The sequence below is a fragment of the Mesocricetus auratus genome, unplaced genomic scaffold, assembly GCF_017639785.1.
Source record: "Mesocricetus auratus isolate SY011 unplaced genomic scaffold, BCM_Maur_2.0 Super-Scaffold_100031, whole genome shotgun sequence".
NCBI lineage: Eukaryota > Metazoa > Chordata > Mammalia > Rodentia > Cricetidae > Mesocricetus > Mesocricetus auratus.
The window spans coordinates 6,602,340-6,618,650 of NW_024429212.1; the positions used below are offsets into that span (position 1 = coordinate 6,602,340).

A 16,311-nucleotide genomic window follows, 5' to 3' on the forward strand; every position below is an offset into this window, starting at 1 on the left:
GTACCCAAGCCCGCGCCCGGCACGCGCTCCTCAAACCTGTGACCACCCGGCGCCAGGGGCCGGACAATAGGTCCTTGTGCCGGGCGCTGGGGAAGATGCTCCGTCCCGGGGCAGATCCCTCTTTTCTGTGCACACCCCTCTGCTCGGTCCCGACCCGTGGCTGCCACCTCCCCGGCCTCCCCTGGTGAGGCACGCTCGGTCGCTACCCTCACTACCCGCGCAGCAGCATCCAGAGGGACCGGGAACAGCGCACTCGGACCTGGCCGGCTACTTTCAGAGATGGCAAACTTCACTTCGGACTCCCCGGCGGAGGCTCCCCGCTCCCCCGCAACCCTGTGCGTATCTTCCAGTCGGTCCCTGTCCCCCGAGCGGGCCCGCCCCGCTACACACTGAGCGCGGCCCCCGGGATGGATGCCCCTTAACCCCGGGACCGAAGGGGCTGCGATAGCCTACCCGGGTGGGCCTGGCCGGGCGCAGGTGGAGAGCGGTTCGGACCCATCGGCGGGTCGTCCGCGGCCTGGACCCCGACCCCGTCCCGGGCCCCAGTCCTAGCCCCAGCGCGCCACTCACGTATCTGCGCACGAGCGTCCTCAGTAGGCTGCAGTCCATGGTTGCCGCTCCGGGCTCCACGAGCCCCCGGGCTGCGGGCGCTAGTGCAGCCGCCCCCCGCCCGGTCACGGCCTGGGCGGCGCGGGGGGCGGCCGCAGCCCCTCCGCGCTCATTCCCCGCCGGCGGCGGCCAAGGGACGCGGCTCGCGCGCAGGCGGCTCGGAGAAGGCGGCCCGCGCCCGGCGCTGTTCCCGTCGGGCCGGCGCGGCCTGCGCTTGCTGCTCCGCGCCTGCTCCTCCCGCGGCCGCCGCGCCTCTGGAGCCGGCTCTGCCCCGCTGCGCCCCGCGCGTCACGGGCGCCTGTGAGCATGCGCGCGCCGCAGCCCCCGCCCCGGCCCCGCGCGCGCGCCGCGACTCCCCAGCGCGCGCCGCCGCCCTGTTGCTTCCGCCTCCCCGCGGGGCGGACGGGAGGCCGCTGTCACCGCCCCCCTGTGGCTCGTCGGGTGCCGGTTCCCCACCTCCCTAGTTCACTCCTGTTCTAGAAGGGAAGCCTGGCTGCGAGCCCAGGGTCCGATGGCGGGTGCGGTGGGCCTGAGTCCCTGAGCCTGCGGGTCACGCCTCCCGCGTTGGCGTGGACAGAAGGCACAGGAGCCTCAGGTGGCCTTTTAGGACTTCCTCCTTTGGAGACCCAACATGCTCTGATCCAGCTCTTGGGGACTACTTTCTACCTGCTGCTGGGCCTTGTCTCAGGTCCCCCATCCAGACCCAGGCCTCTGGATTTTGCCTGGTGGTCCAGTGCTTCCTGCTACTAGTTTTAGGCTAAATTACCACTGCTAGCACACACACACACACACACGCACGCACGCACACACACACAGAGTTCCAGGTGTGAAACTGCCCAGGTGTGAAGCAGCACACAGCCTGCACATTTTCCTTACCTCCGGGTCCCCCCCAACCTAGCTGCTGGTTCCTGGCGTCACACCCCCTGATTTTGCTTCCGATAACTGTAGAACCCGATGGGGACTAAGGATCTTAGGGGGCCAATCAGGAGCTCCAGGCCTGGAAGTTAGGAAATGTATTTAAAACCATTCTGACAGGGTGTGGGGAGATCGGGTACTCCTGAAGTTGGGATTAGACACGGATGACAAGGGACAAGCGCCAGTGACTACATAGAAAGGCCCCCCACCCCCAGAGTCGCCAGCTCACTGTTTCCCATTTTCCACCCAGTCTCCCCACGGCCTCGCTCTTCACCTAGCTCCCACACGCGTGTCTCCCCACATACATAGCACGGGCTGCAGACACTGAGCCAGCCTCAGGAAAGTGTTTCTCTCCAGACTTCCTGGACTTGCCATGATCCTGCTGGTGTTGGAAGGCAGCTGTCACTGGTACTCCTACTTTGCTGTGGACTCTTGAGGACAGCAGGTCCCTGTGCCTGGGGACTGGTGTCTGGTTCCTGCAACTGGTGGTCCTGTGGCCATGACCACATGTTCATGTGTCCCTGATGATGCCATCTGATTTCTACCATGGCCCAGTACTGCTAGGACAAGCTGTAGGCTTCTGATGGCAAGTCACAATTGGAACGGGTGACCCTGGCACAGACCGGCCTCAGGACGAAGACTTCCATCTTTAGAGAGTGTCTTTTCTACTCAGAGGCATGCGCTTGTTTTCTTTTCTTTTGTTTCTCGTTTGGATTATTGAGACAGAATCTTTATCCTGGGCCGTGCCATCTTCCTGCCTCAGTCTCTTCAGTGGTGGGAGTACAGGAGTGAACCCCCATGCCCAGCCTTTTCTTCATACTAATGGTACAACAGCAGCAACTTCATCCTTGTCCCCCAAGCCTTCACTCTTTGTGGAGCTCAGGGTGCTCTCTGGTCCCCCACCCCCACCCCAGCTAACACCAGCCTATCAAGTGGCTGGCTTACTGGAAACGACAAGGCTGGGGCACCCTGAGACTTGCTGGCAGGATGTTTGGTGAAGATTTCCTCACTCTTAAGAAAGAACGCTTCCTGACGGGCGTTGGTGGCGCACGCCTTTAATCCCAGCACTCGGGAGGCAGAGGCAGGCGGATCTCTGTGAGTTCGAGGCCAGCCTGGTCTACAGAGCTAGTTCCAGGACAGCCTCCAAAACAATACAGAGAAGCCCTGTCTTGAAAAACCAAAAAAAAAAAAAAAACAAGAAAGAAAGAACCCTTCCCTTCTGAGGATGGAGAATATTGTCTGGGGTGATGCCTAATTCTTCCTTTCTGAGGGTGGAGAATGTTGTCTGGGATGATTCCTAAAGGGTGTGCAGCTTCCCTGCAGACTTTGGAGGATCAAGTGGTAGCCTGAGGAACCTATTCTTCCTGGCTATAGAAGCATGAGAAAGTCGGCTGAGCAGAGAATGCCATGCACGGATCCATTAACCCGTCCTAACCAGAAACTTACTGTCGTAAGAGTCGATGCATTATATTTAAACCAAGTGAATTGAATTTCCCATTACCAACAGATGTCAGCACTTTTAACCCCTACACACAAATCAGTCAGGACACTGTGAAAATAACAGAAACTTCAACTCATTCTGTGAACCTGTTAGTCACGGCTGTGTAACAGCCACTACCCAGGCAGGAGGTGTTTAAGCTGCAGGCACGCAGCATGGGCCAGGGCTCCCAGGCTTGGCGGGTTGTTTATCTTTCCCTGGTGTTGCCTGGGAATCTCTGAGCTATCATGATCTTCGGGAGGTTTTGCCAAGGTAAGAATGTCTCCATAGCTCGAGTCACATGCACAGTGTCCCTAGGTAGAGAACTTGGGGCTTGGGGGTGGAGCTGTCCTCTTTTCAAATAGCATCTTACAACTCCATGACCTAGCCTGGACTTCTCACAGTGGTTGGGTCTCTCAAGAGCCAAAAACATGGACACAACAGAGCTACCGAAGGCTGTGTTTGGAGTTCCCAGAGCATTCCCTCTCCCACACTCTGCTGGAGAAAGTGAGGTCATATTCCTTCAGCCTTCCTCCACAAGAAACACCAATAAGCCGTATTTCCATGAGAGCCTCCAGGTCACCATGGGTGCTGCCCCAAGACAGTAGGCCACATTCAACAGGAGGGCATCTTATTTCCTGTGCCTCCCATAATCCCTTCCTGTGTTCCCTGACTATTTTGTCTGGAATCTTCTTCTGCAGAATAGGATCTTATTTGATCACCTCTTTTTGGTAAATCCCCCTCCCCTCCATCTTAGTTTCCTTTAGGAAGGGCTTCTTAGCAGTTTAATGGCGGCATCAGTGAGGGCTGTGTACTTAGTTGCTCAAAGTAGCTGTCTAACCTTCATAGATTGTAATCACTTGGGGAAGTTGTTTGTTTTCTAATAGTGCTTGCCCAAGGCTACTCCGCCCCAGGCATTTTGCACTGGTACTTTTCAAAGCCAGCAGTTACAGCACACTGAGCTCCAGGCAGGTGAGAAAGACTTTGCTGGGGATGGCTATAGTCATCGATCTTCCACTCTGGCACAGCTAGGGACCTTGTATGTACAGGTGCTTGACAAATTGTGACGGGATTAAATTACACATAGCCTGCCATTTCGGCCACTGAGCGTCAGCAGGAAGAACAAAGGGAGGTCGTGAAGCATTGCCAAAGAAAAGAAAAGCTCACAGTCCACAGTCCACAGCAGTTCATCCAGGATGGGCTCCTGGGGCTGTGTAACAAGACCATGGAGTAAAGTCCCAGACTCACACTGTCCTTAAGATTATGCTAGCAGCCAGGTTCTGTGGCACTTCCCTGGAATGTATCTAGGAGGTGTTTGTGGGCAATAACAAGAGTTTATTCATTTACTCTGAGACAAGAGTTTCACCATGTAGTCCAGTGTCTTGGTTAGAGTTTCTATAGCTGTGATAGAAGATTCTGACCAAAAAGAGCTGGGGAAAGAGTTTATTTCTCTTTGAACTCCCAAGTCATTCTCACCGCAGAGGGACGTCAGGGCAGGAACCTGCAGGCAGGAACTAACACAGAGGCCACGGGGAAACACTGGGTACTGGCTTGCCCTCCGTCCCTGCTTTCTTGTGGCACACAGTAGGGCCTATCTGGAGGTGACACAGCGATAATGGGCTGGGGCTGGACCCTCCCACATCAATCATCAATCAAAACCATGCCCATGAAAAACAAAACAAAACAAAAAAAAATTCCTCACAGATTTGCCTACAGGCCAATTTCTCAATTGGGATTTCCTCTTCCTAGGTACTTCTAGGTTTGTGTCAAACTGACCAAAACAAACAAACAAACAAACACAGAACATTCAGGGTAGCCCTAAATTCATGATCCACCTGCCCCTGCCTCCCAAGTGCTGGGGTAAAAATGTGCCCCATAGCTGGGCATGGAGTTTTATAGTTGTACAAAACAAAGAAAGTCATAAATCCAGGCAAGTTTAAAGCTCATTGGCGGGTACAGCAAGATGGGGAGCTTGTCTGTAGGCCTCAGATGCTATCTGAAAACATTCTTTAGCTTTGGAGTAGGTGGGAGCTAGTGGCCTGCTAAGTCCATAGATTCCACAAGGTTTCTGTCTGTTAGTCACAGGATGTTAGTTCTGACTCAGAGGCCGCCAAGAAGAGGCTACGCAGGGGATTGAAGCAGGAACTGCCTCTGGGCCTGCAGCATTCCAACCTCTCCACATCACTGTGGTTCCAATCAGCTAACCCCTGTGGATGCAGCTCCTCTCCAGGAGAGGACTCTGAGGCTTCTCCCTCCCCAGCACGCTGGGTCTTTCCTTCCTCAAGTCCTTCAGTCAGGAGAGACTTCCAGCATCAATATGGTCCTGTTGCCTCCTGAGGCTCTGTTTTCCTAAGTGGTTGTCTGTCCCCCAAGTGAGACTGTTGGGGGTTAGCTTGCCTCTCGGCATCGTATTTTCTCTTATTTTTTTCAGAGAGACCATGGAAAAGGAGAATGTGCTAAGAGTCCTTTTATCCCTCACACTCTCTTATTCTCTGAAAGATCGATGATTTTCATCCCAGCTTTCTTAAAAGGAAAACAAGTTCTGTGGCATGTAAAATTACCAGTAAAGTAAGCAAAAGCAATTTGTTGTACCCATTTATTTGAACGGTAATTTTAATATAAGCTGTTAGTGCGTCTCCGACAAAATAAATAGATGGCAGTCTATCTGAAGGACGAGTTGGACAGTCGTTAGCAATTCATCATTATTCAAGGCAATTTGCGTTTTTTGCTTGAGCGAGCCTCTTGGATATTATATAACATAGCTTTAAAGAGTGTTCTATTTATGGGCACTTTCCAGAAAATAAGGAAAATGGTCTCTTTTGCCCCATTGCTATTATAAATAGGAAGATAAAATGTTTTTCCTTAAAAATGCCTTCTATTTATTGTAATTTGTAAGAATATTTTATCAGTTTTAACTGGAAATTACCTAAGTGTACTCAGAACTCACTGGATCTGGTGGTGCATGCCTGGAATTGCAGCACTTGGGAGGCTGAGGACAGAGGAGAAAGAGCTTAAAGGCTAGTCTCGCTCACAGAGTGAAAACGTACATCAGAAAGATAATAATTTAAAAAACCAAAAATATGTGTTTTAAGAAATTGGAAGCTAGTCATTACAGTGTCCCGTGTAATCCCAACCCTTGGAATATAGAGGCAGAAAAAGGAGTTTAAGGTCAGTCTTCAGCTACATACCAAGTTCAAAGCCATAAGAGAACTCATCTCGAAAATACAGGAAAAAGGAGAGGAAGGAGACGATGAATTTGTCGGTAAAGTGCTTGCTGTTTAAGTGTCGGGACCCGAGTTCAGATCTCCAGCGCCCATGTAAAAAGCCAGTATGTGGGCATGTGCCTGTAATCCCAGCACTGGGGAGGCAGAGACAGGCAGACCCTGGGGGCTTGCTGGTCAGGGAATCCAATAAAAAGCTTTGACCTCCAGGTTCACTAAGGAACCTGTCTCAAGAAATAAGGTGGAGAATGATAGGGGGAGACACCTACCATCAGCTTCTGGCTTTTGTATGTGGCTTTGTGCATTTACTACACACACACACACACACACACACACACACACACACACACACACACCTTACTAAAGGCATTATGTCAAATGAAATAAGAACTATAGAATTTCATGTATATGCAGTCCCTAGAGCTATCAAAGTCAGAGCGATCCATGGGTCTGCGTATTGGGAGTCAAAAGATTATCGGGGTGATGCAGTCTCCCCAACTCAAAGGAAGATGGCTTAGTGAGCACAGCTGACATTAAGTAGAGACAGCTAGATGCCCAGGAGGTGTCCCTTTTCTTTATACGTGGTTCCCTTGTAGGTGGTACAAGAACCCTATGTCTGGCTGCTGCACCATTACCACATGGGGTTTCCAGACAGCCCCCACTTCCTCTCTGAGACTTTGCGAAGTTCTCACACCACAGCTGCTTGAAGCCTTCTCCCAGAGCCACCTCCCACCTGTAAAGGACAACTGCCCCTGCCTGAGCATGGCACTCCTGTGACCTCGCAGACCTCCTTCCTTCCATGGAACCATGCTAAGGTGTCCTTCAAGGTTAGTGCCTGGGAATGGACCCACATAGGCAGGAGGCCGGGACAGTCTGGCAAATGGATCTTAGCAAGTCCCAGAGTGTGTCCTGATATTCAAACCCTAGGAGGCATGTCCTCAAGGTATCTTCCGTTCAAAACCATCACTCAGATGGCTGCATCACTCCCATCTTCTCCGGAGATGACTTGGATAGAAGAAAGGCCTCGGAAGGTTGGGCTTTGCCTACCCATTCCTGTAAGAGTGTGTCAGACGTTCGTTTTCTGTATTACAATGAATTTTGTTATACGAAAAAGTCTGCTTCAATTTTGCCAAACAAATACATTCGCATTACTTTTTTGAAAAGATGGGGTGACACCATTCACCCAAATTTTGCTGTGAGGGTGGCTATCTGCAGTCTTTTGCCTCCCCCCCCGTTTCCATGTTTCTAAGCTCTGAACCCGTGCTGGAGTTTCTCAAAGAAGTTCCGGCTGGCACCCACTCTTCTCTTGCTCGTGCCCACTGCCAAGCCTCTGCTCAGCATCCTCATTCAGGGGGGTCTGCTATGGGACCGCCTATCTGTTCCCACTTGCTCTCCAACTGCTGTCTGCTAGCCCACCGCCAAGCCTCTGCTCAGCATCCTCATTCAGGGGGGTCTGCTATGGGACAGCCTATCTGTTCCCACTTGTTCCCCAACTGCTGTCGGCTAGCCCAGCCCCCTCTTGGGGGACTCTCAAGTCTGTGCTTCTAGAGCAGAAGATAAGTCCTGGCTGGTTCTCATTCATCTTCTTCTTCACTAGGGTGGAGATCAGTTGCTGGCAGCCTCCTACCGCCCACCCCTTGGGAAATCCTCTACTGCAGGCTACTCTTTGCTTCACTTCCTGTCTTCCCTGAGACCGGGGAGGGGACTCTGGTGTGTGACCCGCATAATGGGATCTACATCCTTCTTCTGTCCCCAGGACAGCCAGGGGAACTTGCCCAACGAGGGTGACGGCTTCACTGTTGGGTGAATGACCCAAATGCGGTGGGAGTGTTCACAGCCCAGAATGGAATGGACTGGCCCGTGGTGTGGCTTCACCAGGGTCCCAGGTCTCAGCCTGGTTTTGTCATTGCCTGCGTCCATTTTCTAATATTGTCCTTCCAACTTCTTGAGTTCTGTGGTCCCGTTAGCCTTGCAGTCCGTTCCCGTTGTCTCTTAAGAGTGACTGATTCTAAGTGACCCTTGCACAAGATGAGAGGCAGGGGTCTAGTTCCAACTTTTCACATGTAGCTACCCAGTTTCCTAGAACCATTTGTCTCACTCTAGATGAAAACCAACCAAAAACAAACAAACAGACAGACTCCTTGCTGTAAGACCCCCAACTTCTGAAACTGCTAGAGAAAAGCATCTCAGGACACGCATATGCAACAGCTTCCCGAACTGGATGCCAATACCCAGAAAACAGAAGCAGTGATTGGCCAATGTGATTACATGACGAAGCTTCTGGGCAGCAAAGAAAATGATCGACACAGTGAATGGACAGACTCTAGAACGGGACAAAATACATGCTGGCTATGCCTGTGATAGCGGAGTAGTATCCAGACTATGTAAAGAACTCAGAAAACTTAAAAAGAATGAGTAAACCAATCAGCAGATGGTCTGACCATGCACTTACCAAAACACAAAGTACAGGAACCAGCAAGATGGCTCAGCAGGCAAAGGTGCCTGAGGGTCCGAGTTTGATCTCTGGAACCTGCATGGAAGGTGTGAAGTGACTCTGGACGTTGTCCATATGATCTAGCTGTCCAGCCCCCTGTGTGTAACACACAGCCATGCTTACTGCTGGACACAGTCAGCTTGTAGAAGTAGCCCAGTTGGCCTAAGCAGAAGGACAGATGAAGAAACTGGTAGACACACTCAGTGGATAGAATGCGTCGTGTTAGGTAAAACAAGCTAGGCTCATAAAGACAAACATCACACGTCTTCTCTCACTTGGAGTGTGGGGACAGGGGGATTAAAGATCCCTGCAAACAGAAGGGGAACTACCAGGACATGGGAGGAGATGACGTAATGGGGACAAGGAAGGGTGTTTCAGCGTGTGGACGCCACCGAAGCATGATATACGTGTGAGTTATATGTCATCGTGAAACCCCTCAGTGACAACATCAGAAGTTCGCTGACTATTGTAAAACAGAGCACATTATTTCTTTTAGTTTCTTATTACCAAGAACTCTGGTTCACCTTCCCCGGCTTGCTGGCCTTTCTGGTGTTTTCCTGGGGAATCCCCAGCAGGTGTGTCATACAATATAATCTGGAGACATGCCTTTGGGGTAGACTGATTTGTAGGCTCTGGAGTTGTGGTGTTAGGGTTTAAACCTTGGATTTCACTCTCATTGGTTGTCACCTTGGGCAGCTACAATGCTCATGCTCTCCCAGCCTTGCAGTATTGGGGACAGTAACATCCTTGGCCCTAGAGGCCATGGGACTGCATGATTGAAGTACCTGAAGCTCTTGACACTGGGTCTCTGTAAATGCTTGCTACCATTTCATCCTAGTGATTGTAGACAGTGTTGTTTCCCAGTTCATTACTATTTCCTCACCTAGGGAAAGGACACTTTAGGAAAGGTGTTATTTATTTATTTATTTATTTATTTTTGTGGTTTTACGAGACAGGGTTTCTCTGTTTTGGAGGCTGTCGGTCCAGCCTGGCCTCGAACTCACAGAGATCCACCTGCCTTTGCCTCCCGAGTGCTGGGATTAAAGGCGTGCGACACCAACGCCCGGCTCGGAAAGGTGTTATTTATAATCTCCAGTCTCTTCACAGCATGGTTCATGGTAGAGTGCCTTGCTACAGAGCAGGTGTCTTGGTGTCTGTGGCTACTAGCATTCCCCTTAGTGAGACAAACCTATTTGTAGATCTCAAAACCTCACCAAAAGTGCAACTTAGATGACTGTGTAGACAGTGCTCTGTGAACTCCATATTCTCTCTGAGAGAAACGTGGATCCCATAGTTGAACTGACTGAAGCTGGATTACACATTTCACCTGTCACCCAAAGCAAATGCTGGGCAGTGGTGGTGCACACCTTTAATCACGGCACTTGGGAAGCAGAGGCAGGTGGATGTCTGAGTTCAAGGCCATCCTGGTCAACAAAGTGAATTCCAGGACAGTCAGGGCTACACAGAGAAACTGTCTTGAAACAAACAGAAAAACTAATGGCACCATACCCCCACCTTCTACTTTATCATCTCCCCAACTCTGAAGTGACCCCTGCTCTCCCATGACACAGCCAATAGGATCCAGGATCTTCCCTTTGACCTAGAGAAAGCAGGAGCGTATTTCTATTGAGATCATCTTTAAGGGCAACACTTGATACAGCAGGAGAGAGTCGAAATATTGAACAAGTAGAACGAACAGCATCAGAACTGCACCTGTTGTAACTATCCATCCAGTGAACCAAGGCATCCTGCTATAATGTCACTCTGAATACGACAGTTGAATCAAGAGTAGAATAGGGAAACCAAGGGATTATAAATACTTAAGCTTTATGTGCTGAGTAAATCAGTTGGTAAAGGAAGGAAAACAGAAGGCTGATGGGTGTGGTAAAAAATAGGATGGGAGCTGGGCGTTGGTGGCGCACGCCTTTATTTCCAGCACTCGGGAGGTAGAAGCAGGCGGATTTCTGTGAGTTCAAGGCCAACCTGGTCTACAGAGCGAGTTCCAGGAAGGCTCCAAAGCAATATTGAGGAAACCCTGTCTCATAAAACCAAAATAATAATAATAACAATAATAATAGGATGGGATAGAATGAAATAGGGTTGGGTAGAGGGGGGTTGTGTGGGGTTGTGTGGGATAGGGTTGGGTAGTGTGGGGTATTTTGAGACAAGACAGAAAAGAATGGAACTTACTGGTAAAATTAAAGTGATTTGAAAGGGTCATGGTGACTAATCAAAGCAGGGAAAGCTCAAGCTATGACTAACTGGGATTCACCAGAGGGCTGATCTGTGATAGACAGACAGACAGAATGTCTCCATTTTGAGATTTCGGGCCCTTTATGACGAGCCAGGTGTCTAAGTTATGCCACAACCCATGTTTTGTGCTGTGATTAGAGGAAAGTTGTGCCCCACTCAGCTTTGCTGTGGTCTGAGGAGGAGGGGGGAGAAGATGCCTTGCAGGAGGTTAAGATGTGGGAATATGTGCATGTCAAGCTGTGAGATGTGTACATTGAGGTCTCTGTAGCCGGCAACACAGATGGACATTAGCCAAGCCAAGGAATCCAGCAGGCTTCACAGGACTCATTGGCCAGTTAGACGCTAGACAATAGCATTGGTTTCCTCCAGGTGTTACTGCCAACTTAATAAATTCTGGTATCTGTGTTATTAATGTTGATTAGACTGCTATCCAGTGCATTGAATGATTACATGGTCCATGTTTTACAATGAATATGAGTTATCAACTTATTATTATTTAACAACTTGGGGAAAATCCTTGTTGGTAGTTTTTGCTGTGGGGTGGATCTCAAATGTCCCTCACGAGCTCATGGGTTAAAGGATTTGTTTCCAACACAACAGCATCCAAAATGGTGCTTTGGGGAAGTGATTGGATCATGAGGAATCTGACCTTATCAATGAATTGATCCCTCTAGAGATACACAACTAGGTGGAATCGTGAGAGTTGATGGAGATGTGGGGAAATGTGACTTAATAAGAGGAAGTAGGACAAAATGGCCTGCCACTGGGGGTGGAAATTTTATTTCTCTTTGGCCTTCCTGGCCACCATAGTGTGGAACAGCCTCCTCCACCACACATTCCCCAAGGCAATAAGTCCAGTGACCACAGACTGACCCTTCCAAACTGTACACCAAAGTAAATCTTTCCTGCTTTTTGAGATATTTATCTGGTATTTTACCACTATTCCTAAAGGTAACGTGCCTCCTGTTGTTCTAGTTAACATTGTCAACTTGGAATCATCTGGTTGGGGCAGGGGAGACTCTCAACTGAGTAATTTGTGGGAACCCGGCTTTGTGGGGGCTTCAGTCAGATCCATCTGACTTACTCCTGATTTGTACCTGAGGGGAGGTGCAGATTGAGAAGGGGCAGGTAAAGTCACTTAAAAAAGAGACGACAACACAAGATAGAGTCAGGAGAACAATCCAGTGACTACTGAACACCCCTAGTTTATTATTCACCATTCTTAAGTTCTAAAAAGGGGAACCTGGTATCATATATATGGAACAGACCAACTTTCTTCCTCAAGTCTCTAAGGATTCGGTTACCACACCTTAGATTCAATTTCTCATTATCTGGCCTTGAGGGTCAAGAGTAACCACACCTCATACCAAGTCTGTTGTTATTTAGATAAAGGCACCCAATGCCAAGATCAAACATCCTACTGCAGTCATAACTTAGACCTTTAGGTCTTATGACTTACTAAGGACAGTTTTGAACTCTCTGAACTTGAGCCAAGATGAAAGGGAGCCATCTTTACGGGCCCTGACAGTAAGTGTTATCAGATCGGTCTGTGGGCATGTCTGTGAGGGATTGTCTTGACTGTTACTCGACGTAGGAGGGGGTTCAACCCATGGCGGGTGGCACCATGCCCTGGGCAGGTGATCTTAGGCAGTATCAGGAAGGTACCAGAGCAACCCAGCAAGAGGTGTTCCTCCATAGTCTCTGCTTCAGTTTCTACCCCAATTTCCCTCAGTGATAGACTGCGACCTGGAAGTGTAAGCCATGTGACCTGGAAGTGTAAGGCAAACAAATCATTTTCTTCTCCAAGTTGCTTTTGGCCATGGTGCTAACCCACCACTCTGGCCCACAGATCCCACCTTAGACAGTAGAGCAACATCTACACAGCACTGCCCCCCAGTCACCGCTGTAGACAGTAGAGCAACATTTACACAGCACTGCCCCCCAGTCACCGCTGTAGACAATAGAGCAACATCTACACAGCACTGCCCCCCAGTCACCGCTGTAGACAATAGAGCAACATTTACACAGCACTGCCCCCCAGTCACCGCTGTCTACTGTCATGATTGCCACCGTCAGCTGCTCCATTGCCCCGGCACGGGTCGGAGAGCTGGGCCTGGCCGCTGGTTTCCACCTTGGCAGGCAGGTGTTTGGCCTGTGATTATGGCTGGGATAGGGTTGCCCTTTAATGATTACCTTCATGTATTTAGTACAGGGCCCTGCATTTATGTAAGAGATGAGTAGTTGCTGACCCCACTCTGTGATTGCTCTCTGAGGGCCTGAACCAATCTCCCCCATTCCTCTCTCTTCCCCTCCCTCTCCAGTTCCCTCCTTCAGTCTTCTCTCCTCCCCTCCCTCCCCTTCCTCCTTTCCTCTCCTCTCCTCCCCTCCCCTCTCCTCTCCTTTCTTCTTTTTTCTTTCTTCTTCCTTTTCACATTGTAGCCCAGGTAGACCTGTACCTATGCTGCCTAGGCTAGTCTCAGACTCACAGCAATCCTGATGTCTCAGCCTTCGGGTGCTGGACTTACCCATCATGCCTAGCTTCTTTTCCCCTTCCTTCCACCTTGAAAAGTTATCAGTCAAGCACAAGGTAAGGACTTTTGAGTGTCTGGGAGCTAGAGGCCACTGCTGGTGAGATTTTTGGCAGGGCGAGGCTGTGCAGTTGGAGTGGCAGGATCCCGGAGTCAGGCAGGGAGCAACTTTGCCCCTTTCTGGAAAGCTGGCTCCCAGGCTGGAGCTGCAGACCTGTGGCCTTGGCAATGGAATAGAAGAAAATCGGTTCTCCACCTAGCCAGCCACTGCTGTCTTGAGATACCCCGAGATAGCCCACCCTCTCTTGAGCCTAAGCCGCCTAATAACGGGGCCAGCGCTCTGTTGTTCCCCACAGCAACAGCACTGCAGGCTTTGGAAACTGCAGTTCCTGTCCTGATCTTGTCGTGCAGCCTGTCTCTGGCGCAGACAATGGCTAATGTATTATTTACTCCCTGGGAGACCTGGCATTGCACAGGTGGCCTGTGGGCTCACGAGCATGCATTAATAATAAGCGTGTTTCTTCTTTTGTTGCTCGCTTGCATGGTGAAGATGAGTTCTGGTTGTTCCTGGAAAATGTTTGAGTGTGGTGAAGTAAACTTTCAACGGGGATTCCTTGAGTTCAAATCAGCTTAACAAGTATACTCCAAGTGAGGGTACTTTTAAGTTCCTATTCAATGCCGCCACAAGGCTCCTCAAGGCATGAGGGCCACTGCAGTAGAACAACATACAAATTCAAACAACATACAAATTCAAACAACATACAAATTCAAACAACATACAAATTCAAAAATCTTGCTGCCACATGCACAAGAATTACAAGTAGGTCTAACCCAAATTGTACTTTTTTTTTTTGGTTTTTAGAGAGAGGGTTTCTCTGTGGCTTTGGAGGCTGTCCTGGAACTAGCTCTTGTAGATCAGGCTGGTCTCGAACTCACAGAGATCCACCTGCCTCTGCCTCCCGAGTGCTGGGATTAAAGGCGTGTGCCACCAACACCCAGTTGAATGTGTTTTTAAACATTGTAGAATCTAAAATAATGAAGGGCCAGACATGAGAAAATAGCATTATCTAATCCACCCTTCCACCCGCTCCACAGGCCAGTGGCTTACACCCACCCATTTGGACTGTGCCAGGACCAGCTGGGGTAAAGTTGAACACCGGCCCTGGCCTGTTGAGCCATCCAGGAGATGAATAGCTAAGTTTTCACTTTGGACAAACCTGTAGCCAACCCCGGAGACAGAGAGACTGTGCAGGGGAGTGAAACTGTCCCCACACATGGGAAGGTCACACACAGACTAGAAAGTCAGGTGCTGACCCTATGGAGAGGGGTTTGTAGCCTGAGAGAATTAGTTAGGTTAAACACAGGCCACTTAGGTAAGAAAAGATGGGGAGAAAATTGGCAAATTTCTCATATTTAATTATGTAGAGGAGTAGGAGTGACTTAGACCTCTACAAATATATTTGTTCCAATAAAAAATGCCAGTATGGGGGCTTGGGGATTATTCTTTCAAGATTTATTTATTTTTATGTGTATGAGTGTTTCACCTGCACATGTGTCTGCACACTCTGTGTGTTGCAGTGTCCTCAGGGGCCAGAAGAAGGCATGGGATCATTGGCATTGGAGTTACAGATGTTGTGGCCTTCTTTTTTTTGTGTGTGTGTGTGTTTTTTTTTTTGAGACAGAGTTTCTCTGCATTGTTTTGGAGCCTGTCCTGGAACTCGCTCTGTAGACCAGGCTGGCCTCGAACTCACAGAGATTCACCTGCCTCTGCCTCCCGAGTGCTGGGATTAAAGGTGTGCACCACCAACGCTGGGCTGAACTAAGGCACTTTTAAAATAACTGAAAAGGCCGCAGAACAGCCTCCAAAACAATGCAGGGAAACCCTATCTCGAAAAACCCAAAAACAACAAAACAAAACAAAAAACTGAAAAGGAAAGTACTCATAGATACATATTACCTTTGAATTTTAAAAGGCAACACAATTAGGAAAGAAATCTATAAACTGTACTAGCCCTAACAAGCACTAAGTCATTTTTCTGGAATAATCTGAGAAAGCATTAACCACCCATGTGTTTAGTTTTAAGGTACAAAAAGTAGAGATCAAAGTTTTAAGTTGAAACCGTAAATATTTAACCCTGACAGATTAATATGTCTGAGTCCATTGCACTTGTGCTGCACAGGCTAGTGACTGTCGAGCTGACACTGAGTCACAGGTGATAATGATAGAATATTTTAATGAGTGTTAAGGAACCAAGTGCCACATCTTAGTCTTCATTATGTCGTGTTGATCAGAACTGGTTCTGCATGTCTTAGGGCCTCAGCCTCAGATGGGGTACATATGATACAGTTACTCACTGCTCCAAATGAACCCACTGCACTAATAACTAATATCAGCTAAAGTCATACACAAAGCAGTATTGATCTTTGTGGGAATGAAGGAAGAAAATAAGTGGTTTTCCTTGGTCAACTTTCTTTTGTAAAAGCTTTCTTTTTTGAGACAAAGTTTCACTCTGTGGCCCAAGATGGTCTGGAAGTCACAACATAGCAGTTCATTCTGTGTCCCACTCATAATGTAGCCCAGGTTGGTGCCTAAGTGCTGAGTTTACAGATGTGAGGCACCATCTCTCTGTCTGTCTGTATGTCTGCCTGTCTCTCTCTCTCCCTCTCCCTCTCCCTCTTGTTCTTTTAACATGGTCTCACAGTATAACCGTGACTGGCCTGGAACTCACTATGTAGACTAGGCTGTCCTCAAACTCCTGTCTCATCCTCCCAAGTCTTGGGATGTGAGCAACCACATCTATTTTCTTGAACCTT

At 49.3% G+C, this 16,311-nt stretch overlaps 1 protein-coding gene across 3 annotated transcripts in view; it reads right to left on the bottom strand.

Moving 5' to 3' along the window:
* Positions 1-891, bottom strand: part of Atp11a (ATPase phospholipid transporting 11A) — a 106,191-nt gene extending 105,300 nt beyond the window's left edge. For all 3 annotated transcript variants that reach the window (XM_005073320.4, XM_013115794.3, XM_013115795.3), the window contains exon 1: positions 571-891. In XM_005073320.4, coding sequence (XP_005073377.1) covers positions 571-609 — 39 coding nt within the window. In that variant the 5' untranslated portion in view covers positions 610-891. The remainder of the gene's footprint in view (positions 1-570) is intronic.
* Positions 892-16,311: the final 15,420 nt, after the last annotated feature.